Here is a 24084-nt window from a genome sequence, read left to right as displayed (position 1 = left end):
AGGCGCGGAGCGGAGCCGGCGCTGGGCAGGGATGCGCCGCCTCCCGTCGCCCTCCGCCCTCCGCAGCCCCCCCCATGCACGGCGCGGGGGCCAGAGCCGGGGGTCGGGCACGGCCCCGTCGAGGGCTGCTGCCGTCCTGCACGTCCCACCGCACCGCGGAGGCCCCGACCGGCGCGCACCGGCCCCGGCCCCCCAGCACCGTGCTGCCGAGGGGTGCAGGCGGGCACGGCGCGGGCACGGCGCGGGCACAGCGGCGGCCGAGGGGCCGCGATCGCTCCGGTCCCTGCGCGGGAGTTGCCCCGTCCTGCCGGGGTCTTCCCACTGTGGCAGTGCCCAAGGAAAGGGGCTCGTTCCCCCGAGGAGTTTGGCAGAACGAGAACTGTCGGCATTTTGTCCGGCTCTACACGAGCTTCAGCCGGTGTCCGTGATCCCGACGCTGGCGAGGGTCCGTGCGGAGGCTGCACCAGCCGAGGCCTGGCTCATGGCTTTGTGCAGAGAGAGCATCACCCTGTGCCTTCCATCCCCCAAAGTACAGACAGTGGGGCTGGAAATCACAGCCAGCCATTTAAAGTAGAATCATTGAGAAAGCAAAGGCTCCTGTAGTTACTGCTGGTGCTTCGCTGGCCACGCTGCAGGAAGATTTACCTCGACCAAACTTTCATTTGCCAGAGACAAGCTGCCACAAAATGCAGTAAAAACAGAGGCAATAAAGACAAAGCAAGTCTGGAGAAATGCACACTGAAATGTTTTGGCAGTGAAACTAGATTTATTAATGGACTGAGGGAGCAGTTTGTTTCTGTGGAAATCACAGTCACTTTTCATGTATAAATACTGGCGCTGCGTGTGGAGCCGGGATGAGGAACACCCAGGGACACGGGGCAGGGCATGGGGCCATGCAGGCACTCTGTGGCTTCCAGCACTGCTTTGCTTTCTGCTGGGACACATCAGCCTCGGCCAGTGTGCACTTGGCAGAGCTGCCCCGTGTCCTGGGGCCAAGTGCAGGCGGGGCTGGAGGTGTGTCCTGAGCACATCCAGCTGGTCAAACGAGAATTCAAGTCCCCCCACATTCATCCTATCATCACATACCAGACAAGACCTAAGACAAGACCAGACAAGACACAGGCATAAGGCTGCGCTGGGATCAGGGTAGTGTAGCTCACCCAGTCTGACTCCTGCATTATATGGGCCAGGAAACTATTGTCAGTCGATTCCACCTTCTGTGCATATTCCTGCCACATCTCCGTGCCTCCCAGTCTTGCCTTAAGCAATGTGATGAGTAACTGTCACATGCTTGTTTCCTTCCACCTTCCCCAGGGAAAGAAGCTTGTGCTGCACAGTGTCATGTTTTGTAAAGCCCTGTAGGGTTTTTTGCCTTCTTGTATGCGTGTGTGTGTCGCTCAGCTTTTCTGTGGAGAAACAGAAAGAAAAGTTCATTGTGCTTGTGACTGTGGGTAAAGGAGTGCTGGGTGGCCATCGCTGTCACCTGGAACAAGCTGTTCCCCTGGACAACACCCTTTCTTGGGAAAGTTTTTCACCATGTTTCTCAAACAGAATTAGTGTTTTGCTTCCAACCAACAGATTATTGTGACCCTGCTTCAGGGGAAGCAGGAAACTCTCTGTAGTGAATCATAGAAATCTCGAATGGTTTGTGTTGAAGGGACCTTAAAGCTCATCCAGCTCCACCCCCCTGCCCCGGGCAGGGACACCTTCCACTAGAGCAGGTTGCTCCAAGCCCCTGTGTCCAACCTGGCCTTGAACACTGCCAGGGATGGGGCAGCCACAGCTTCTCTGGGCACCCTGTGCCAGCGCCTCAGCACCCTCACAGGGAAGAGCTTCTGCCTCAGAGCTCATCTCAATCTCCCCTCTGGCAGGTTAAAAGCATTCCCAGCCTCTGTCAGCCTGGCTCCAGAGCAGAGCTGCTCCAGCCCTCACAGCATCTCCATGGCCTCCTCTGGACTCGCTCCAACAGCTCCACGTCCCTCTTGTGCTGCTGCCCCAGAGCTGGATCAGGACTGCAGGGGGGGGGCTCCCCAGAGCACAGCAGAGGGGCAGGATCCCCTCCCGGACCTGCTGCTCACGCTCTGGGGGTGCAGCCCAGCACATGGGGGGTTCTGGGCTCAAGCGCACACTGAAACCAGGTCATGGGGAGCTTCTCCTCAGTCCTTCTCCTCAGGGCTGCTCCCAATACATAAAATATATATTAAATATATTAATATATATTACAATGCTCTATACATCAATATATAATACTCCAGACCTCTGCAACCCTGCCAGCCACATGGGGCTTCCCGAGGGAGCAAAAGCAGCTGCGAGCGCCTTTTGCTGGGAGCCACTTGGGGCACTGTCAGTGCCGAGCCCTGAGCTCCATTTGGTGCAATGCACCTTTTGGCAGGCGACACTTGCTGAATCTCGGCAACCTCCAGTCACGGTGTAAATGTTCCGGGTAGGATGCAGAGAGAGACGTGCTGTGACTGTCACCACGTCTGGTGAGGCGACAGATGGCTCTCGCATGTCTGCTCCTGAAAACGCTTCTCCAGTGGCTAGACCCTCCCTTGCTGATCCATGCTCTCTGGGATTCTAATTGCCATCAGGAATTAACTTTCTTGTGTTACGTTTGTGTTATTTCCTGTACAAAGAAACTAAAAGACATCCTCAGGACCAGGAATAGAGAAATGTACTGGGGGAAGCCAACCTTTACTGAAGGACCCACAGCCTGAAACCTGGAGCCTCTGACATCTTGTTCTTGTGCCTGCATAGAGCCTCCAAGTCTGGTCCTTGGCAACCACTGCAACATCTTATTTCCACTGGTAAGCCAGTAAACTGGGACAGGAGTAAGGGACACTCTTTAATTTTTCCATCAGATCTCGTCTTAAGTATCTTTTTGTCTGACTTGTCAAATATGTGAAAGAGCTAGAAACGTGCCAGGCAGAACTGCAGCGTGTTGCTGTTAACACTCAGCAGTTACATCATTCAGACCCGAATGCTGTGTTATTTGATGGTTTCCCCTGCAAGATGAAGAGGTGGCAAAGCAGTAGAGTTTGAAAACACACAGCAGAAAAGATACAAATCAACAGCAATTAAGAGGGTTAAAAGAAAGAGAGAGAAAAAGAAAAAAACAAACCCAACAGTCAAATCCCCTTTCATGTGTCCAGCCTGTTTACATCCTGTGCTAGAATAACGCTGATCTGACTCACTGCTGCCATTAATGAAGTTTACACCTCTGGCTGAGCACATTAATTTATCTCAGCAAGCCGAAGCTCATTATAAGAGTCCATAAATGCTATCAGATGCAAGCAGCATCCTTCAGCAATCTCAGGGATTAAAGCAAGGAGGCATTCAACTGACAAGTCTTCTGCTGGCAGGACTGCAGTCGGAGCACGTGTGGTACGGGAAGCACAATACCTCTATTACGGCTCTGGATTTCTCTGTACGGAGAAAGTGACCTGGAGCCTCTGCAACACTCCTCTGGAGGTGAGCGGCCCCCTTCCCCCCCGTTCTTAGGACACTTCTTAGGATTCATCAGGCCTAGCAGCAGCTGAAGGGACATGGGAGGGTCTGGAGGACTCCAGAGCTTGGCTGCAGACTGATCCCTGCGCAGGGAGCGAGATGCTCCTCGGAGGGGCAGGGACTGGCAGCACCAAAGGCAAATAAAGACGGTCAGGGTGGGAGGAGGGAAATGGCTGATTCTCTGATTCTGTCCCCTTGCATGTGGAAACATCCTCGTCACACGCCTCCCCTCCCACACTGCATCCAGCTACTTGAAATGCAGCTTCCAGCCGGCGCTGGCCTTGCCCTGGCTTTGCTCTGGGTGCAGGCAGTGCAGGATGCGCATGATCCTGCCCATTGCGCCCCTTCTGCCAGCACCAGCGGCTCCCAGCACCGCTGCTGCGGGCTACAGGGGAGCCCGGCTGCTCCCCAGCTGAGAGGCTCAGAGGGAACAGCTTCTCCAGCAGTAGGAGTGATTTGCACCACCTTTGTGTTTGAAACCACTCGTCAAAATGAAGTATTTTCAGTTTTGCAGTTCTTTTTCACATGGCGAGTGGTGGAGGGTGGGAAATGAACCGAAATGAACTCTCAAAACTTCAGCTTCTTTTCCATTTAATGTCACACATGAATTGCATATCACGAACACAAATTGGGCTTTTCTTTTCAAAGTCTTCCTTCCAGCAAGCCCAGCACTGTGTGGCAGCGGCAGGGGCTGGGTGCGGGTGAGGCTCTTGGGCTCAGCACCCCGCTGTGTCTCAGCACCACACTTGCTTTTCCTTGCAGAGCAGCCCACATCCCTGGGGTGAGCCCAGGGAATGCCGTGCGTCTGGCACGACCCTTGAGCTGCAGCAGTTCTCTGTGGTGCAGAGAAAACCATCTCTCCTTGCAAGACACGCACCGTGCCCTATGGTTACCTCGTCCCTGAAAGCCACAATGAGCACACTGAGGGGAAGTTTGTGCATTTTCAGCAAGGGAAGACATGCTGTCCAAATGATCAGCTCCTCATGGGTGCACAGCATGTGGATGTGCTAAGCCTGTAATTTAGGGACTGCCATTGTCAGTAAATTATTGATGCTGCGGTGGAAGGTTGAAGTTAAGGAGAGGGATTGTCATTTCACAGGATTTCTCCAAGGACCGCAGTGGAAAAGGTGCCTGCCTCCAGAGGAGGACATGGTGGGATGCTGTTCTGTGCACACCAGGAAACTGGCCTCGCGCCAGCCGCTTACTCGTGCTGCACATCCTCAGCCTCTACAGCTTGGGTTTGTGCAGGGGAAGATGCTGAAGCATCCTCAGCAGTGTTCTCTGTGGGAATGACATGCTGTGCTGGGAGGGTTTCTTCAGTCTGCTGTCACCATGAGGGCTCATGTTCACTGAGCATCAGTTACCACTTGGCAATCACCTCCATTGTCTCTGTGATCAAAACAGCAGCGCAGGGAACTGTGGCTGTGAGTGGCAGGTACGTTTGAGGGGTTGTGTCATATTTCTTCTACCTGCTGCTCTACCTGTCAAATCTAAATGTAATTTACTGTGATACAGGCACGGTGTCATCCAGGAGGCACAGCATTCTTGTATGTGTGATGCAGCTGTGAGATCTCATCTGTGTGCATCCCAACACTGCCAACATAGGCGAGGCAAAGGCAGAACAAAGGCAGGAGGACTCTTTCTCTTGAGTTCCCAACAAACCCAGGCAGGCAGATCAAGGCACTGTCAGCCTCTGGCCCAGGGGCACCCAGGCTGCCTCGACAGGCGAAGGGAGGCTTTTGTGGGCTTGGCGCTGCTGGAGTCCATCCTGAGTGAGCCCTGGGGCAAAGGCCAAGCTCCCACAGGCAGCTGCCTCCAGACCCACCACGGCTTTGTTATCTCCTGCCTGTTTCTTTTTCGGTTGCTTGAGAGGAGAGGGATTGTTAGAGGCCCTGCTCCAGCTCTCGGAGCATCTCCGTGGCCCCCTCTGGACTCGCTCCAACAGCTCCACGTCCTTCTTTATCTGTCTTTAGTTCCTAGAGCTCTACTTCAAAGCTCTACTAGAGCTCTTTCGGACTGGAGCTCTACTCCTCCCTCTTGTCCGTGAGCAGTGCGTGCCTCGTGTCCACTACACGCAGCCATTTCAGGGCTACCAGCAGAGAGCTGTTTATTAACCCTCCCTGCCAGTGACAGCCGTTACAGTAATTGCGGCAGTGTCTCGGCCAGACGCCGCTCCAGCTGAACGGGTGTCCCCAGAGGAATCCAGCCCTTCAGCTGCTCGAAAGGCTCCACCAGCACAACCGCACGCCCCGCCCCGCCCCGCCCTCGGCCGGGCCCCGGCTTTTCGCCACCCGCCACCGCCCCGCGCCCGCATCCGCTCCCGCAGCTCCGCTCCGCCATGTCCGCTGAACCGGCCCCGGCCGCCGCCGCCGCCCCCGAGCCGGCCCCCGGCCCCGAGCCGCCCGCGGGCGGCGATGAAGCGGCCGAGCACCGGGCGCTGGTGCTGACGGGCTTCGGCGGCTACGAGAAGCTGAAGGTGCAGTTGCGGCGCTGCAGCAGCCCGGGGCCGGGCGAGGTCTCGGTGCGCGTCCACGCCTGCGGCCTCAATTTCGCGGACCTGCTGGCGCGGCAGGGGCTGTATGACCTGCCGTCGCCGCCCGTCTGCCCCGGCATGGAGTGCGCCGGCGTCGTCCGCGCCCTCGGCGAGGGCGTCCGCGACCGACAGGTGAGGGGCGGGGCGGGGCGGGGCGGCTCGGCTCGGCTCGGTTCGGTCGCCCCGGTTCGGTCCGGCTCGGCTCGCCCGGCTCGGCTCGGCTCGCCCCTCCGCACTGCGGTGGCCCCGCCCCGCCGCCCAGCAGGTGCGGCCCCGCCCGGCCCCGGTCCCGGCTGCCCCGCGAGGTCCCGGTCCCGGCAGCCCCGGCCCGGCCGGCGGGGGCGCGGTTCCCCGCCCGCAGCGCCCGGCGCGGTCCCGCCCGCGCAGCCCCGGCAGGAGACAAAGCCCCGGGACAAAGGGGCGGTGAGCCTAAAGGAAGCTGGAGAGAGGCTTTGACAGGGGCCTATAGGGACAGGACAAGGGGAATGGCTTTAACCTGCCAGAGGGGAGATTGAGATGAGCTCTTAGGCAGAAGCTCTTCCCTGTGAGGGTGCTGAGGCGCTGGCACAGGGTGCCCAGAGAAGCTGTGGCTGCCCCATCCCTGGCAGTGTTCAAGGCCAGGTTGGACACAGGGGCTTGGAGCAACCTGCTCTAGTGGAAGGTGTCCCTGCCCGTGGCAGGGGGTTGGAACTGGGTGAGCTTTAAGGTCCCTTCCAACACAAACCATTGTGTGATTCTCTGCACAGAACGTTCTTGTTAGTGGCGAGCACTGGTAGGATGTTGGGCTAAAGTGGGACTGTGCCATTCCTGAACGCATTTGTGAACATCCTTTTAAACTCCACGAATGTGGAAGGAAACCTTCGCATGTGGGTCCATGGTGGGAGTTGCCCTGTTGTTGGTGCCCGGTGAGTGGAGCGCGGAGTGCTGCAGTGCCCACAGGCACACGTGTGCCTGGTCCTGGTGTGTGATGACTTTTGCAAGCCTGGGCTTGTTTCAGACCGCCTTGTCCTCTGTTTGATTGTAGGTTGGTGATAAGGTGATGATCCTGGCTAAGTCAGGGCTCTGGCAAGAAGTGGTGAACGTTCCAGCCCGTCAGACTTTCCTGATGCCTCCCGGGATGAGCTTCGAGGAAGCGGCTGCTCTTCCTGTCAACTACATCACTGCCTACATGGTCCTGTTCGACTTTGGAAACCTGAGACCCAACCAAAGTGTCCTCATCCACATGGCTGCAGGTAAATAGTTCTTGCCAGCCCATGCTGAGACTCTTGGCTTCAGTGTGCAGCCTCTGACAGGGTGCCATGGGGGAGGAAGCGACCAGAGCAGGGTGGGACTGAAGCCATTTCCCAGCAGCCGGGGTCAGTCTTCCCCATTGTGCCACAGGCATCAGCGTGCCCCAAGCAAAGTCTTTGTTCCATCCCCTCCCGGTGCTGTGCCATCGGTAGGAGCAGGGATAATTTACCTATCCTGCCAGCTTTTCTGCCTACTGGGGATGTTTGCTTCTAAGTCCTTCTCGCTGGTTTTCAGGTGGTGTGGGAACTGCTGCCATCCAGCTGTGCAAGACTGTAGAAAACGTCACCATTTTTGGCACAGCGTCTGCCTCCAAGCACGACGCGCTCCGGAGCAGCGGAGTCACTCACCCCATTGACTACAGAACCACGGATTACGCAGAGGAGGTCCGGAAAATCTCTCCCAAAGGTACTGGGTGGTGGAGGACTCGTACACCCGTCCTGCATCTTTCTCAAGTGCAAAGAAACTCCTGGTTACTCTCGGTTCCCTCTAGGTGTTGACATTGTCCTGGACCCCCTCGGAGGATCTGATACATCCAAAGCATTTAACTTGCTGAAGCCGATGGGCAAAGTCATCATTTATGGTGAGTGTGAGCAGTGTGTGCCCAAACCCCTGCTCCTGCACCAGGGGGAGCGTGTGGTGGCAGTATGGATGTGGATCTGCACGGGATGCTCCGTGTGCTCCGTGCCTGTTGCTCACTGCTGTGTCTGTAGTGCTGCTGTTTCACAAAGGTCTTTAGGGAGCTTTGCCTGAGGGGTGTGAGGTTTGTGCTGTGTTTCCAGAGCTCTGCTCACAGGCTCTGAGGCTCTTCCCTCCCCTGGTGAGATGTCTCTCTGAGTACGAGCTGGTGCCTGCAGGGGAAGCTGGAATGTCCTCATGGAGGAATGCTGGCACAGCTGCTTTGTCCAGGCTGACTTAATGCCCAGCACTAATAGAGCCTTGCTTTTCTGCTAGAGGATGTGTGGGTGATGAGGTTTGAAGCTACTGAATACTTATCTCTCCATTCCCCAACCCTGAAACACTGTGATTTTGTCCCCTAGACAAAGCCCTCACACAACCCCCAGTGGGATTCCAGACACATGCACCAGTGTATGGCTTCTGCTGTCCCCGCTGCTGCAGCGTGTGGCTCCCCTGGGGAAGCCTGGCTGTAGGAGAAGGGAGTGCTGTCCTGCCAGCCTGGCTGGATGTGACTTGTAACCCCCTCTTGCCTCTGCCAGTCTAGCTGCGCTGCTACTGCCCTCCCAGGAGAGGAGTTGTTCTGTATTTTGCTAATATATGGGTGCCTGTGATCCAAGTTCTGCATGCCCTGAGGCCGAGGCAGGTTCCAGCTTCCATGGAAGGTCACATGGGCTGATCCTGATGTGATCCAGTTCTCGCCTCTGTCCTCCATCACTCTGATTAGCTGTTGCCCTGCCTATACTCTGAGCTGTTCCATGGGGTGCCTGCTGCCTCTTAGGTTGTGTTCATTCCAGCTCATCTGTGCCTTGCTTTCTTTTTAGGGGTAGCAAACGTGCTCACTGGGCAGAAGAAGAGCCTTATAGCTATGGCTAAAACCTGGTGGAACCAGTTCAGCATCAATGCCTTGCAGCTCCTACATCATAACAAGGCTGTGTGTGGCTATGACCTTGGAGCCATGGATGAAGAATTTGAGCTCCTTGGAAGTGTTATATCCAAGCTGGATAACCTGTACCGTCAAGGCAAAATCAAGCCCAAAATAGACTCTGTATGGCCTTTTGATCGGGTGAGTCTGAGTTAACATATAGGCTGGCAGCACCCAGAAATTACTGGGCGAGTGTTTTCTGCACAGTGAGCTCTGGTTCAGTGTGAGCACCTTGTTCATGGGGGCTGAACTGTTGCAGATGTTTAATAACCATCTCTTCTCAGGTATTCAGTGCTTTTTTTTCTTTTTAAGATATTAAGGGGCAGTAAAGGGGCTGGGCTCTTCTGCTCGAGTGCACAGAGCTGGACAGCACCAGACAGCATCCCTATAGAATAGGGCAGGTGCTCAGCTGTGCTCCATGGGCAGCAGCAGCCCATAGAGGGTCTGGGTTATGCATCAGACTGGAAAGTGCCCTCAGTCTGCAGCCTGTAATGGAGCAGACAGCTGGGAATGCTGCTGCTGCCCCTCCACGAGGGAGACAGAGCCCAGGCAGTGAGGCAGAATGAGGATGTTGGAAGGGAGTGGCAGTGTTCAGCAGCTCTCCTCTGTTCAGTGCTGTTGCATCGATGTGTGCAGGCAGAGTCAGGTTCTTCCCTTGAGAATCCTTTGCCTGGGTAGGGCTTATCACAGTGGAGCAAAGGACTTGGTAACCATCAGTTGCTGTAATAGCTGAGAACTAGTCTGGTGCAATTGCTTAAGGAAAACTCTGATGAATCCAGGCCTGACCCAGGTGCTGTTTTACTTAAAAATAGTAACAATAAACCCCTGTGCATGTTTGTTCTGTGGGTGTGTAATGGTAGAAGCGCTGTCCTGGCTGCTGGCTGGGTTTCTGCAGTACTCCCCTCTGGAAGGAAACTGTGGAGACCTCCACTTCGCTCTTCCACAGTTTGCAGAGCATCCTTCTGCATCTTGCAGTTGGTCTGTGTGAATCCATAAGGACAGTGGGGGAGCTGCCCAACTCTGTCCAAAATGCTCCTGTGCAGAAGCACCCCAAAGTTCGGCTGCCAGGAAAGCTGCCCCTGAATGGCCCCTGGATGAGTCTGGGTGGACCAGGCACCCAGGAAGGGCGGTACATGGTGGGTGTGGGTCTCACAGGGTTCCTGTTGCTTCCAGGTGGCAGATGCCATGAGGCAGATGCAAGAGAAGAAGAATGTTGGAAAGGTCATCCTGGTTCCTGAAGCACCCAAGGAAGAATCCAAAAAAGAAGAGAACTAAGGAGAAGAGATGTGTGCAGATCGTGAATTCGTGGGTTAACTCCTCGATCTCTTTGGGACCTGGAAATGGACAGATCAGTAGCTTCCAGAACATCGTGGTTAAGGTTCAGCTGAGGTTTGCATGCTTTCATTGTGACTGACCCCCTGCCCTCGCTGTCTGGTTTGAAGCCTGCTTATTTCACTTGTTTCTCTACTGAATTTCCCAACTAACCTCCCTGGCAGTGCAGCTGAAGCTGCCAGCAGTTGGTGGTGAACAACTGCACAGCCCATCACTGTAGAGTCAAGGTGCAACGTGCTGTAGGAACTGCCAAGCGTCTCCACAGAACCTGGTCCTGCTGAAGCATTTGCACTGTCATTTGTTCAGCAGAAGGGGCCAGACTTGGGAGGTTTCCTCCACAGCCAGAGCAAAAGCAGAGCTGCCCCAGTTTCATTCTAGCACTGGCTATTCTCTTTACACTAACCACACTCTTCCCTCTGCTTTCGTAGGCCTCTAACACCAGTCAGTTCATAACAGGCCGTGTTGTCTTTGCCTTGTAAATAACCATCCTGGCATTCTGAAGTCTAGAGCATCTTGCACTTCATTTGCAGTCACTTCTCTCTGCAGTCAGCAATAACCTGACAGGCTGGTCTGTGTCAGAATACAGACAGATATATTCTGTGTGTATTCTGTCTGAATACAGAATATAGGTAAGTTGATCTTGTCCATTTTCTGATTCCAAACTGTATAGGGAGATCTAAATTGTGTCTGATTTTTAGAGACCATAAGGACTCAACTGTGTCTCAAATGACTGGAACAATTGATGTTGGCTCTGTGCTTTATTAATGTTGGGCTCCAAGCTGGTATTGTTAAGGCTAAAGTTCACCCTCGTGTTTGTGTTTCTAAGGGCTGCAGTGTTGAATCAGACTTTAGCAAGATGGGAACAAAACAAGCCCTTTAATGCTTGTTTTCTGTTGTGCGCTGGGGAGGGGCTGCAGTTTGGGAAGTAACTTGCAAGAACCAGTCCTGTAAGCTGCTTCCCAGGAGCCTGGGCTGGCTCTTCTGAGGCGTGCTGCTCAGTGAAGCTATTGCCAGGTTACTGCTGTAGATGGTAGACAGCCCAGCTCTGCCAAACCTCTTGGCCTGGGCTTCTTGAGCAGTTGAAATAGTGCTTTCCATCCTCTTCTTGCTAGCTCGATAGGTATCCACTCGAACCAGCTCTCAGCTCGTGATTCAGTGCTGTGGCAGGGCTTGATGACTCTTCCTCTGAAACTGCAAGTCATGGGACTCTTGGGCTCTCTTCCAACACTGAGGGTTCAGGAGCTGCCTGGGGTGCTCCTCCCAGGCCAGAGCTCCAGTTTGTCTTTTCTTTCTTCCGTGGATTTGGAAATGGAGCCGTGCAGAGCGCCGAGCCCAGTCCTGTGAGCACTTATCATCCTGGGTGATGCTTGTTCTTCCTGCTGGACCCTGTTTTCAGCCCGGAGTGACTGGGGGTGCAGTTTGTGCCTGCTTTGAGGCTGTGCCGTGGACTGTAGGTGCTGCAGGCTTTCAGGCTTCATTTTGGGTTTGAAAAGGTAAACCTGAGGGCACCAAGAAGAGCTGCCCATTGTGGCAAACCCTTTGCTACCAAGAGTCCTGCTTACCCAAACCCCAAAGAGAGGGCGAAGGACCCCGTATGCTCAAGAGCAGCACCATGCAGGGCTGGGGTTCCTGTGCAGGTGAAGAGGGTCCAGCTCTATTCTCCAGCAGGGCTCCTGTTTGTCAGTCTTGTATTGCAGGTGCTTAGGCCCCAGTTCTTCAGCAGCGCATAGGCACAGCCTCTGGGGGTCCTGCCCTGGCTCTGCTGCTGCTGAACCAATACCTTGAGACCAAATGAAAGCTGCTGTTCAGTTAAAGCTCCATCACCTGCAGATTTGGGGTATCACATGGATTTGTCACTACACTTCTGACTCAAGAATTAATTCTTAAGATTTATGGCCAGTGCTCCAAAATGTGCAGTCACTCACCTAACAAAGGGAGGGCTTTCACCTTGAGGAGCTTCCTTGGATGCATCCTGAGCCGAGGGGAGAGTCCTTGGCTGCAGGCCCTCTGCTCCAAGCAGGACCAGCTCAGAATGCTTCTCTGGCAGGGCTCCATTTATACCCCAGTCAAATCTGAGCTGTGGTAGCCCCCCTTGCCTGAGGACCCCAACTTCCTCACTTTGTACCTGTTGCCCACCACCATGGGGGCATGACAGGAGCTGTGGTGGGAAGGCTTCATGGGTTTTGTTTGGCCTCTGCCATGGTGGGAGCTGTTAGAACAACCCTATTCCCTTGGAGCTCAGAGGAGAATGGAGCCTGTCACAGATCCTTGTCAGTCCATCTCTTGCACTCGATACGTGAACTTCACAAACATGGTCTAATGAAACTCACAAGCACAACTTTTAACCTTTCTGAATCCGAAATCTTGCTGCTTCTCCTTTCAAGCTGCCCCCTCATGCTAATTTAGATTCAATCCAACAGTGTCTAATGCTGCTTTACCAGGTCTGACAACAGGAGGACTGTCTAAATTGCTGGCATGGGAAGTCTGGACCTGTTCCTCTGGGAAACTGGACTTCACCTTGATGAAGGAGCAGTGTGCTCACACAGCACAGCCCTGCACACCTTCAGGTTCTGCACGCTTGTAAAGGGGAACACTATCCAACTGTGTGTCACAGTAACATCCTCTCCTTGCTTTACTCTCGGCCAAGCGCGTGCTCAGTGCCTTACTTGGATGCTCTTGGATCAGGCAGCATAGAAAGGCTCTCGCAGTCTGTCCCTCCCGATGCAGCTTCCCATAGGACACCTCTGCCGCGCTGCCTTGTGCTGCACCTCAGAAAACAGCATCTCGGTGCCTTCTTCTACATGCCTGTAAGGACTAGGAAGTCACTGGAGCCTTTTCCATTCTGGCCTTTCAAAGTATTGCCAAAAACCTGTTATGACTTTTGCTAGCTCTGTTCTGTGAACACTAGTGGTGTAGTCTGACTTGCCGTGGATAAGACGCTCCCTTTCCATGTGTTACAGCCTTTCCAGGCTGTGGTTCTGTGCTCCCCAGTCCAGAAGAGCTCAGTAGAGCCCTTGTGTCCACCAGGGCAGCTGCTCGGCTCCAGCCAGTCCTTGAGCGAGGCTTTATCTGCTGCCCTGGAACCAATCCCAGCTCCTGACTCCCTTCCCGTGGTTGCTCATGTGTCCTCTCTACACATTCCTGAAGCCCTTATCAGGGCCAGAGTGCTGAGCAGTTACTATTGGTTAGTGTTTAGCACTGTCTGTTTTGTGTCCCTTGGTAGCAACAGTGTTTTCTACAGAAAGCCAAGATTAAGTGTAACCTTGCTCTCCACTGCCTCACTGACAGTGCTCTCCTCTATTGGTTGTGGTTGGTTGTTTTTAGTTTGGGTTGGTTTGGTTGGGGGTTTTTTTACCTTATTTTTTTAATGGACGTTTTATGGGCTGAGAAGTATTGAACCAATGTACAACAACTTCAAGTGTCTTAACTCCATAAAGTTAACCAGCAGGTTTGTGTACTAAGGACCAAAGCAAAAACCAAACAAAACCCCAGGATCAAAATCATTCCACTCACTGTTGCTTAAGTGTTTAGGGCAGAGTGAGGACACGGGTGTTCCCTGTGCTCAAAGGCCAGGTGCCATTCCAGCTCTAACAAGTGCCATTTAGTGTTTCTCTTGCTGGTTGCCTGATCCAAAGGTTGTGGTGAGGTGTCCAAGTGAACAGCTCATGGCAGGAGCAGCGTGCCTGGCCCTGCCCGCTGTGGCTGCCCAGCACAGGGGTGCCTGTGCGGTGCCACTTATTGCAGGCGCCTTCCTAGACTGGTCTGGGACAAAATGCAACCCCTTTGCTACCACCAGGCTGCTTCTGTCACGTTTTTGACTCTTTGGATTCTCTTGGGCTCACCTGTGTTGCAGCTTCAGTTTGCATAGAGGAGCGTGAGCCCTGCCAAATACTTTTGAGCTGGAGGAGGGAGTTTAGCTGTACATTTCATTTTGGACAACGGTATTAAACTAGAATTGGTTGACCGGGGGGAGTAAGAAGCACTGTGGGCCTCAGGCTTTAACTGGTGCAGGATCCTGACCCACCTACAGCTGCTGTCAGAGGTGTAAACCCACACTGTTGTCTAATGAAGGCTCTAGTGTGCCAAGCCCTGGTGATGGCAAAGTTGACTGGCAAGTATTACACGAGCGTGATGTGAAATGCATTAGACTGAGCCTCTCACACCATCCGGTCTGGTCTGTGCTGTCCGAGTCGTGTTGATTTGGAGTGTGACATGAGTGAAATGCATCCTACAGCCACATGGCAAATCTTTGTATTCCGCTTTGTGCGTGTAACCAAGTTGGACAGAAAGCAATTGTGCCAATGCTGTTTACATGACTATGCTGTGTAATGCTTTTCTGTCTAATGTTACCATATGCCTTATGTGTTTCAAATGTTAATTAAAAGCATAACAACCCACCCCCCCATGGTCTGCTGCTCAATCTGCTGTTGGAATGAACCCTCTGCCCCAGCTCTGCCTCCTCCTTCCCCAGGCAGGCAGGCATCAGGTGGACACAGTCAGTTTGCTTCCCAAGGGTGAAAACATGCTTCTCCTCTTAAGGAGAACTGCTCCTTGTTTACTCCAGTGTTGCAGTGATGCTTGAATGCCCTGTTCTAGAGAGCAGCTATTTTTGTGTACCAAGCCATTAGCTGCTTTCTCCCCTTTACTCTGTGTCTGGCTGTCTCTGTAGCCAGTTGAGATTGAAGTAGGTGCCTGGGGTGATAACAAGGCATGAACAGCCACTAAAAATGTGGGGATAAATGTTATTTATTGTGTATCTCCAGGTACAGGCAGAGACAGTCTCTATGCTCTCCTGGAGGCAGCTCACCCGTGCGCTGTCGGTGCTCCCCCAGCAGAGCAGCCAGGTTCCTGCTGGCCCCGGAGCAGGGGCTGGAGGACTGAACCATCCGCCAGGGCAGCTCAGCTCAGCTCTGGCCCAGGCTCTGGTGGGGGCTTAGCTGGAACTTGCCTCTAGTGGCCAGATGCTGGGGCTGGACGAGGCACAGACTCCTGCCCAGGTTTGGGTTGTGCTGCTGAATGCCACACCAGGGCCCAGCCTGACACAAGCTGCATAAGTGGCTGCTGAAGACACGCATCCGGGACTTGCAGGGGAGCTCCGATCCATGCTGAGCCTTGCAGAGGGCAGGGATGGAGGTGCTGCAGTCACTAACCTAATTTCTGGCTGCCTCTGGGCCCACAGGAGCTCCTTGGACAAACATTCGCTTTCTCTTGAGCTGCCTGTGTTAAGCCGCACGTGCGTCAGCTGGAGAGGAAGGTGAAGCAAGGCAGGAGCTGTGGCTGCTGCACGGGGAGGCTCATGCAATGCCCAGTTTCTTCAGTACAGCGCAAACCTCACGGAGATACAGGGCATCCGGATAACCGTTCCTGTGGGGCAGAGAGGGAAGCGGTGTGAATCCTGCTGATGGTGCTAAAACCACCTTCCAGAACCTTCCTGTTCCTTCCAGTACAGGAAGAGGGGAGCACAGTCTATTTTTGCCCCGTGCATTCAGCGGGGCTGGGAGTGGAAGTCACAGCTCGCATCCAGGGCTGGCTCCAGAGACACAGGGAAAGGCAGAGAAGCTGCAAGTGAACAGGGCCCAGAATTCTCATCCATAGGGAGTTTAGGGGTGTGGGATGGGCAAGGGCTTTAGCTCCAGCTGGAGGAGGCCAGAGCTGGTCTGCCAGACCCCGCAAGCTGAAGCAAAGGGAGCCACCAGCTCTGCTGCTGTGGGAGCCTGCAAGAGCCGCTCACACCAGGATGTGTTCAGCTGAAGCCCATGGTTCTCCTCCTTTAATTGCTACTAGAAAACCCCACACCTGGAAACTTGGGACGAGCTGGGTCATACCTGGCTTTGCCCCCATTCCAGGAGGTTTTGTGTGGGATAAGGCCCCATGTCACTCTTTCCTCTCCATTGCAGGACTTGATGTGAAATGTCAGCCCACAATCAAATGCTTTCTTCAGAAGCACTGCTGTCTTCTGCCCTTCCCTGTTGTCTGGCAGGAAGGCACAGAAATGCCCCCCTTTGTAAGGCTGTCCTGGGTGGGGGTCACCAACCTTGGAACAGGAAGAAAACGTTTTAAACAACCACCTGACTGCTGTGCCTCGGAGCTGGCATCTGACATTCTGGCCAGCTTGTGGCCTCGTGGCCTGCTACTGACTTGGAACTAAAAGCAGAGGCTACAGCGAGCTGCTCCCAAACCTGGAGCAGAGCCGTGGTTCAACACCTCTGTTGCTTTGCATGTGGGGCATGGAGCTGGAGCTGCCCTTCTCCCTCTGCCACACGCCCCCCCATCCCACCCCAGCCACACTGCATGTCAAGCACGCAGAAGCCATCGCATGTCCTGCAGTGGGCTGGGGAAGCCTCAGTGGTGGTACCTACCCCTTGCACACCGTCAGGGATGATGTAGGCAACCTGGAGCGTTGGGTCTCGGTAGTAGCCCGGCAGACTCTGAGACAGGGAGGAGATCTGGAACGTCCCCGAGATCCTGCAGCCCGGGGATAGCGCGGAGGAGCTGCAGCAGGGCGGCTGCGCACTGTCCCCTGCGAAGCACGTCCTGCACAGCGAGTGACCGCAGGGCGCCTGGCAGGTCATGCCTGAGCCGTGGCAGGCATCGCACCGGCCCAGGGGGGTCATGCTGCTTTCCTGTCCCAGGCTGGGGCCTCTTGTCTGCCTCTCCTGCGCACTGCTACTGCCTGCGGGGAGCAGAGCCCTGGCTGGGGCCAGGGCTGCAGCCTCCGTGGGCCTGCACAGCCGGGCGGGCAGGGAGTGAGGAGCCCCATCCGCTGCACGCACCGGGGAGCACAGCCGTCCCATCACCTCGCCGTGGCCTCCTCTGCTGTTGTCTCTTGCAAACTGGAACCTGTCCGGCAAAACCTGCCTCAGCCGTGCAGTGTCCGGCTCCCCCACAGCCAGTTTGGTCCTTAGCTGCTCCTGGGACTCCCTCAGACCAGTGGGACTTGACTTATCCACCACACCAGGGCTCAGAAGGTCGCTTCCTCCTTGCTCAGCCCCAGAATCAACATGGTCATTGGCCTTCTCCTGCCCCAGTGTGTGCTGGAGCCCCCAAAGGTTGGGGGACCTCTTAGCCTCTGGCAGCTGGAAAGCCCGGAGCGCATCCGTGAACTCTGCTTTATCGTTAATGCTCAGGTCCTGCAGGTCCATCTGTAGGGACTCCAGGCTGCCAGAAAGGGCTGCACCCAGCACCTTGTCCTGGCTCCTGCTTGGCTGGACAACACTAGAGTACCCTGTGCTCTCTGGTCCTGGAGACAAGGATGAAGACTTCAGGGCACGGAGCCTCCTGAAAGAAAACACTTCGAAGGCCTCAGTCACTCCGGGCAGCATCTCCTTGGGGCAGGCAAGGTATAGGTTGTACTTCTCTTTGCTGAGGCCAACCTTGAAGGAGTTTCCTCGCAAGAGGTTGCACAGCTCGCTCAGGGCACTGTCATCTGGACCATCTACAGCAAGCTCCGAGTAGCTCACTCTCTGACACACAAGGTCAGGACACTTCTGCACGAGAGATTCCACTTTCCATTTTGCCTGGAAAAGCTTGTCCCTGTCCTCTGCCTGTAGCATCAGCACGGTGCAGTCCCCAGCATGATGCTCCGAGAGCTGCACCCCCCCATCCCTGCACAGCTCATCAACAGCAGCGCGGTGAACGTCTTTCAGGTAAGACCACTGCAGAGAGTCCAGGCTCATTTCTTCTCTCGCCCTTCCACCCTCACTGCCTGCCCGGACCGTGTCCTGCAGCTTCTCATTTTCCTTTGTTCTTGGCAGGCAGAAGCTGCTGGAACGTCGCAGAAGAGGCTTGGATTCAGAAGGTTTAGAGGTCCTTGTTGTGTCAAAGGCACTAGATGTGCCAGCAAGGGAGTGGTGCTTGATGGGACCTGGGCCTTTAGAGTCCCCAGGGTGCTGTGAAGTGCTGTTTTCTTTGCCCCCAAAGGCAGACAGAGCCTTGTGTCTTGTAAGCCTGGCACCTCCTTTCAGCTGGTCCCATTCTTTAGGGTCCTTCTGCTGAGACACTGCTGCTGACCCCAAATCCACACCTGCTGTAGAGACACCAGGCTGGTACTGCTGGGTCAGTGCTGTTGGGTCACTTGGACCTAGAGCATCTATTTGTGGTGGGTGTTTTCCAGAAGGTGGTGCTTGCCCCACCGGTGGGGAGTCCTGAGACTTGTCAGCTTTCAGAGTGCCGAAGTTGGCAGCTAGCTTGAGCTCACCTCTCAGCTCTGGCCTGCCTGGGCTGAGCCTTGAGGCTGAGGTGCCTGCAGGCTCCTTGGGCTTGTGCAGTGTATTCTCTGTGGTGTGGGAGGTTGCTGGCTGTGAGGGCAGGGAGCTGCTGACCATGGGAACCACTTGTGCAGCACCTCCTCTGGTGCTGAAATCCTGAAGATACTGCTTGGCATGGGACACATCAACGAGGTTTCCAATAAGATAAAGCTGCTTCACATCCTCATGGCAGAGCAACTGGGGATACAGCTTCTGCAGCTCACATGTCAGAGCCCTGAGAGCCTGGCTGTCCATACCCAGTCCTCCCTTGGTGATCTTCTCCTTGCACAAGCTCACCTCCAGCTGCTGGTAAAGCTCCTGCAAGGCCAAGCAGGCCTCTCGCAAGGCATCCATGTCCCCAGGCATCCCTGCAGCAGGTTGGAGGTACAGCATGGCGATGCCATCGCTGCTGACATCCACCACATCCACACGATGCTGCTGTAGCACACCTTGGTACTCAGCAGCACAGAACCTCTGCATGTACAAGTAAATGTCTGAGTCCATTGCTAGGGAAAAGTCCTCCAACTGTTCCACAGCTTTCCCACCCATAGGTCCCCAAGGCGATGAGGCTGTACCTGCCTCTTCACATGCCTGGTCCCAATTTGGGAGCTTTGCTGTGTCTCGTGCTGACTCAGCAGAGTCAGGCTTTTGCTGGGGATCATGCATTCTGGTCTCTTTGGCCACATGGCTAGAACCTGGCAGGAGGATCTCCCCAGCAGCTTGGCTCTTGAGGTTCAGGCTGCCCAGCAGGTCTCTGCAAAAGGCCTGCAGCTCAGTGAACGGCCCCTTGACTACACAGTGTGTGTTCTTGGAGCCGAAGTTGAGCTGCACATTGTTGTAGCCTTTATGCAGGTTCCTCAGGAGGGCTTTGCCAGTAGGAAGCTTGCCATAGTCAACTATCACACACGCATTTATGAAGATCTGCAAGTAGATAGCAAAGGAGAGAAAGAAGGATGAAAAATACCCCCCTCCAAGGTAAGGGGGAGGCAGATGCACCCAGCGCTTGCCGCGGCTCCTGTGTCATTATGGCAGAAAGACGACATGACCCGCCACCTCTCAGCATCCTGTTTTCACAGGAGATGGGAGCCAACACAGGCAGGATGGAGAGCCCCAGCCAACCCAAGCAGATCTTGGACCTTGTATGCACGGTCAAAAGCTTTCTGCAAACAAGGAACACGAGTGGCAAATCACATAGAGCTGCAGCTCCACATCTACGTGCTCTGCACACAGCACACACCCAAGAAATCCACTGTCCCTCCTGCATCTGGAATGCAGTTGATCTCCTGCTCTCCCAGAGCTTCAGCTGCAGACTTTCAAGCAGTCTGGCACCACGGGCTTGCAGAAAGGTCTGCAGGCCAGGCTAACTCCCATGCCCTTGTTGTCAGTGCTCAGACATGAAGACACAAGATGTGGCTACTGCCGTATTCTGTTGAAACTGCAGAAAGAGGAAAGAACTCCCCAGCGCCTCCTAACAGCAGCACGTCTGTCTCCTAAGCTGTCCTGAGGAGGATACAGGAACAATACACTGTGCATGTCCAGCTAATGGCACGCAGGGGCATTAACGGGATCCCCCACGTGTCACCAGATGGGCTGGGGAGAAGTGCCCCTTCCCTCCATTCTGACTGTTCTTCCTCGCTTTGACAGGCACAAACACCAATGAACGTGTGCCCGGCCTGTCCCACTGCCCCTGTGGTACCAGCACGGCGAATATTCCTCCTTTGAATAGGAATAAAAGTGGATTTGCTTTAAGTCTAATTAAGGTTAAAGGAAATCGCGAGGTCTCCCTTTCCCGAGCACATCTGCCAGGCCCAGAGCCAGTGGGGCTGCCACGGCCGCGCCTGCTCCGCACTACCTCATCGGGGCTCAGCTCCGCGGCGTGTGCCGTCACTTCCAGCGGGTATTTCTCCCCTCCGACGGACAAGACGTGATTCTTTACCTTCAGGATCCTCTGGGCCACTGGGTGGGAAAGGCACCAGCATCAGCCCAGCCCCGCGCTGAGGGACAGCGGCGCCGCTCCTGCCCGGAGCACAGCGGGGGGGGACGCGGGGCAGGGGGGTCCGGGAGCTGGCAGAGCCCACGGGCCGGTCCCTCGCGGGGCCGTTACCTTCCGGCACCTCGAAGGTGACGAGGGCGCAGGCCTGGGGCCCGTCCCGCAGCACCTGCACGTCGGCGATCTCGCCGCCGCCGTTGCGGGAGCGCTGGAAGTGGATGGTCAGCTTGTCGGCCACCCTGTCGGGAGGCAGGTCTGCAGGGAGGCCCCCGACCCGCACCGTGCGGCCCGCCATGCCTGCGCCGAGCGGCAGCACCCGCCCGCAGCTCCCCCCGCACCGCGGCGCTGGACCCCGGCCCCGCTCCGGCTCCGGCCCCGCCGCTGCCGGGAAACGAAAGCGAAACCGGCCGCGGCACCGCCCCGGCGCGCCACCGCCCCGAGCCCGCACCTCCCGCCCGTCCCCAGCACCACAGACACGCCGCTCCCTGCACACGGTTTAATTCCGCCGCGGCCGGGGCCAGGCGCTGCTCCGCCACACCGGGACGCTACCCCGCGTCCTCCGTGAACACGGCCACCCCGCGGCGGCCCGCCGGGACGTAGTCGAGGGAGTCCACCTCTCCCCCGCCGCGGCTGGGCTTCTGGAAGTGGATCTCCAGGATGTCCCTCATGGGCTCCTCGCTCAGCACGTCCGGGATCCCCGAGAGCAGGACGGTCCGGGGGCAGCGGGAGGGCTGGAGCTGGGCAGAGCAGGGTGAGGAGCAGGGCTTCAGGAGCCCCCCGCTCTGCCCGGCCCTGGGCTGGCCCCACCGTGCTGCTTGGCACCGGGGTTCATGCTCTTACCTGCAGGTTAGAGACATCTCCACTTATGCACGGCGATACTTTGAGCTCGTATGTTTGTTTCCCCAAGGGCACCTGGATGTGTTCTCTCTCAATCAGCGGCTCTGCCACTGCAGGGGGGAGGAAAGCCCTGAGCCACCCAGAGCCCTGCTGAGCTCCTGGGTTTGGCGACGGCCCTGGCACAGACACCGAGGCTGGCACTGCCCAGCCTCAGCTCACCTGCACCAGCAGCCTCAGGAGGGACAGGAGAGCCAGAGCTCACTCTGTCTTCCCAGTTCCCCACAGACACAGCTCCATCTGCTCTCAGGAGACGACCTGTGCTCCCCTCTTGCCCCACGCACCTCCGTCCTCTACGAAGGTCAGCACCGCCTGGCCAGAGTTGTCCAGGAGCTCCCTGCTCTCCACCTCACCACCCCCATTCTTCGTCTTGCTGAAGAAGATCTCCAACTTGTCCAGCAGTGCCTCCTCGGAGATGTCCAGGCTGGGCAGGCCAGACAGGATGATGCTCCTGCTGCTCTGAGTGAGCCTGATCTGCAGGTGGCCCGGACCAGTCAGTGCCAGTGTCAGAGCTGCGGCACTGACACACTGGGCTGGTACTGGGGACCCAGCAGAGGCACAGCAGTGATGGGGCAGAGCTGGTGCATGCCCCGGGCAGCTCAGCGGTGCGGGGCAGGGAGCTGCAGGCCCTCGGAACCTACCTCCAGGGCAGACGGCAGCAGTAAATCCACCGGCGCTGCCTGCACCCGCGCTCTGCACCGGTCGAGCTCCTCCAGCTCCTCCCCACAGCTCAAATCCACCACGTGCTCCTTCGCCTCTATGATCCTCTGGGCCACTGCAAGCAGGGAGAGCCCCCGGCACAGGGGATTGACACCTGCCCCGAGGGCGCCGTGGGCCGGGACATGGGGAAGCCAACACTTTGGGGAGAGGGCAAATCCCCCCCAGTGCTGGCAGAGGGGACAGGCCCAGGAAGGGGAAGCAGGGCAGAGCCCCAAAGTTGAGTGACCACAACACTCAGCTGTGGCAGGGCTCTTCTCACTCTTACCCTCTGCCTTCTCAAAGGTGATGAGAGCTGAGCCCCCCGGCAAAGGGTAGTGGATCAGTGGGGTAAGCATCAGCTTGTTCTCATCCTTGTTTGTCACAAGTCCCTTAAATACCATCCTCTTCTCTGGCAAGACGGACAGCAGCATCTAGGTTTGAGTACACAGAAAGCACCTGGAGGAGACTGGACCCTGCATAGGGCCTGTCCCTGCTAATCCAGACTTAGAAACAAGCTCATAGCTCAAAATCATAGAATCATAGAATGGTTTGGGTTGGAGAGGACCTTAAGATCATCCCCATGGGCAGAGACACCTCACACTAGACCAGGTTGCTCCAAGCCCCATCCAACCTAGCCTTGAACACTGCCAGGGATGGGGCAGCCACAGCTTCTCTGGGCACCCTGTGCCAGCGCCTCAGCACCCTCACAGGGAAGAACTTCTTCTTTATATCCCATCTGAACTTTAAGTTTAAAGCCATCAACCCTTGTCCTATAAACAGCTAAAAGAGCTTCAGCAGAGTGTCTCCCAGGGTCCGGCTGTGCCTGAAGTCCTAAAGCCATGAGTGGAGCTTCTGGCCCTGGCACGGGAGCCACCTGCTAGCAGGAGCCATGCCAGTCATCACACAGTGCCCAGCCTCATTCACCTGCAGCTTCTCCAGCCCTGTGCCAGCAGACCCAGGTGCCCACACACACTGTTACCATCTCCGGATCCTTCCAGAAGACCCTCTTCCTTTTGTCTTCCAGCCTCTTGTTCAGCATCTGCTTCTTCTGCATCAGTCTGTTGTTCTCCTCCCTTGCTAGAAAAATGGCTTCCTGGAAGGGAGGAAAGAGGAGGCAGCAAGGGAACCACCCAGACACAAGGGCTGCCGCACGCTGTCCTTTTTAAGCACAGCCCTGTTCTTGGACACGGCTCCATTTGCACTGATTTTCTGCTCTTGACTGCCTGCAGGCCCCTCAGGTTTGGTCACAGCCCTCCACCGCGTGGCACAGGCCTGATGTGACATCCCATGAAACCTCCACTGGGTCCAGAGCAAAGCGACCTCAGAGCAGCAAGCCCAGTGACGTGTCCCCTCCACCCGCTGCCACCTTTCCAAGCCCAAGAAGGGTCTGACCACCAACCTGGAGGGAGATCTCTTCATCTCTGTTTAAATACATTTGCTGCTTAAGGTTTTCATGAAGAAGTTCTTTCTCTTTCCTCAGCTTGTGCGTCCTTTGCTCTACAGCTTCCGTGGCTCTTTGTAGCTTCACATGGTCTTGCTCCAGAGCACTACAAAGCTCCTGTGAGAGGTACTACCATCAGTGAGACCCTGCAGCACTCGTGCCGGCTGTCCGGCCCCAGCACATGCTGCTCTTTGGCAGTCCCAGCCCTGCGTCCCTTAACCCCCTTCTCCACCACTCCCGACTCGTAGCCCAAGGGAACAGAAGCAACCCAAGCTCTCAGCCCGACCCGGCTCCCCGGGCGGCAGCAGGACACACCTTGCAGCGCTCTATCTCCCGCCGGACGTGCTCGGGGGTGAGGGCCGGGGAGCCGGTACCCGAGCCCAAGGAGCAGGGCAGCTGCACGAAGGAGTCCTAAAAGCAAGAGAGGTCTCAGGGGAGGGGGCCCTGCGCGCAGCCCCGCGCCGAGCCCCGCGGCTCAGCCCTCACCTCCTCCGGATCCATCGCCGGGACCGGGGCCGGGGCCGCCCCTCCTGCTCTTTACTTTCGCTTCCGCCC

General features: G+C 56.1%; 3 protein-coding genes across 3 annotated transcripts; 1 reads left to right on the top strand and 2 right to left on the bottom strand.

Annotated features, from left to right (window-relative positions):
- Positions 1–2659: 2659 nt before the first annotated feature.
- On the top strand, positions 2660–14656 carry VAT1 (vesicle amine transport 1). The gene is made up of 6 exons (XM_030508499.1): positions 2660–6172; positions 7065–7272; positions 7565–7735; positions 7821–7910; positions 8827–9068; positions 10101–14656. The coding sequence occupies exons 1-6, from the start codon at positions 5846–5848 to the stop codon at positions 10200–10202; spliced, it is 1140 nt and encodes a 379-aa protein (XP_030364359.1). The 5' UTR covers positions 2660–5845; the 3' UTR covers positions 10203–14656.
- A 335-nt stretch (positions 14657–14991) lies between these two features.
- On the bottom strand, positions 14992–20875 carry LOC115617629. Its single transcript, XM_030508388.1, has 5 exons — positions 20610–20875; positions 20358–20461; positions 16619–19426; positions 16085–16293; positions 14992–15623 (listed from the first exon to the last, which is right to left on the bottom strand). The coding sequence occupies exons 1-5, from the start codon at positions 20788–20790 to the stop codon at positions 15554–15556; spliced, it is 3372 nt and encodes a 1123-aa protein (XP_030364248.1). The 5' UTR covers positions 20791–20875; the 3' UTR covers positions 14992–15553.
- A 102-nt stretch (positions 20876–20977) lies between these two features.
- Positions 20978–24052, bottom strand: IFI35 (interferon induced protein 35). Its single transcript, XM_030508498.1, has 9 exons — positions 24016–24052; positions 23845–23940; positions 23488–23646; positions 23068–23181; positions 22375–22519; positions 22031–22164; positions 21674–21863; positions 21336–21442; positions 20978–21232 (listed from the first exon to the last, which is right to left on the bottom strand). The coding sequence occupies exons 1-9, from the start codon at positions 24028–24030 to the stop codon at positions 21041–21043; spliced, it is 1152 nt and encodes a 383-aa protein (XP_030364358.1). The 5' UTR covers positions 24031–24052; the 3' UTR covers positions 20978–21040.
- Between the last annotated feature and the right edge of the window lie 32 nt (positions 24053–24084).

This window comes from Strigops habroptila, chromosome 19 (genome assembly GCF_004027225.2).
Source record: "Strigops habroptila isolate Jane chromosome 19, bStrHab1.2.pri, whole genome shotgun sequence".
Classification (NCBI taxonomy): Eukaryota; Metazoa; Chordata; class Aves; order Psittaciformes; family Psittacidae; genus Strigops; species Strigops habroptila.
Note: the sequence above shows the minus strand (reverse complement) of the source record. Positions and strands in the feature narration are given on the sequence as shown.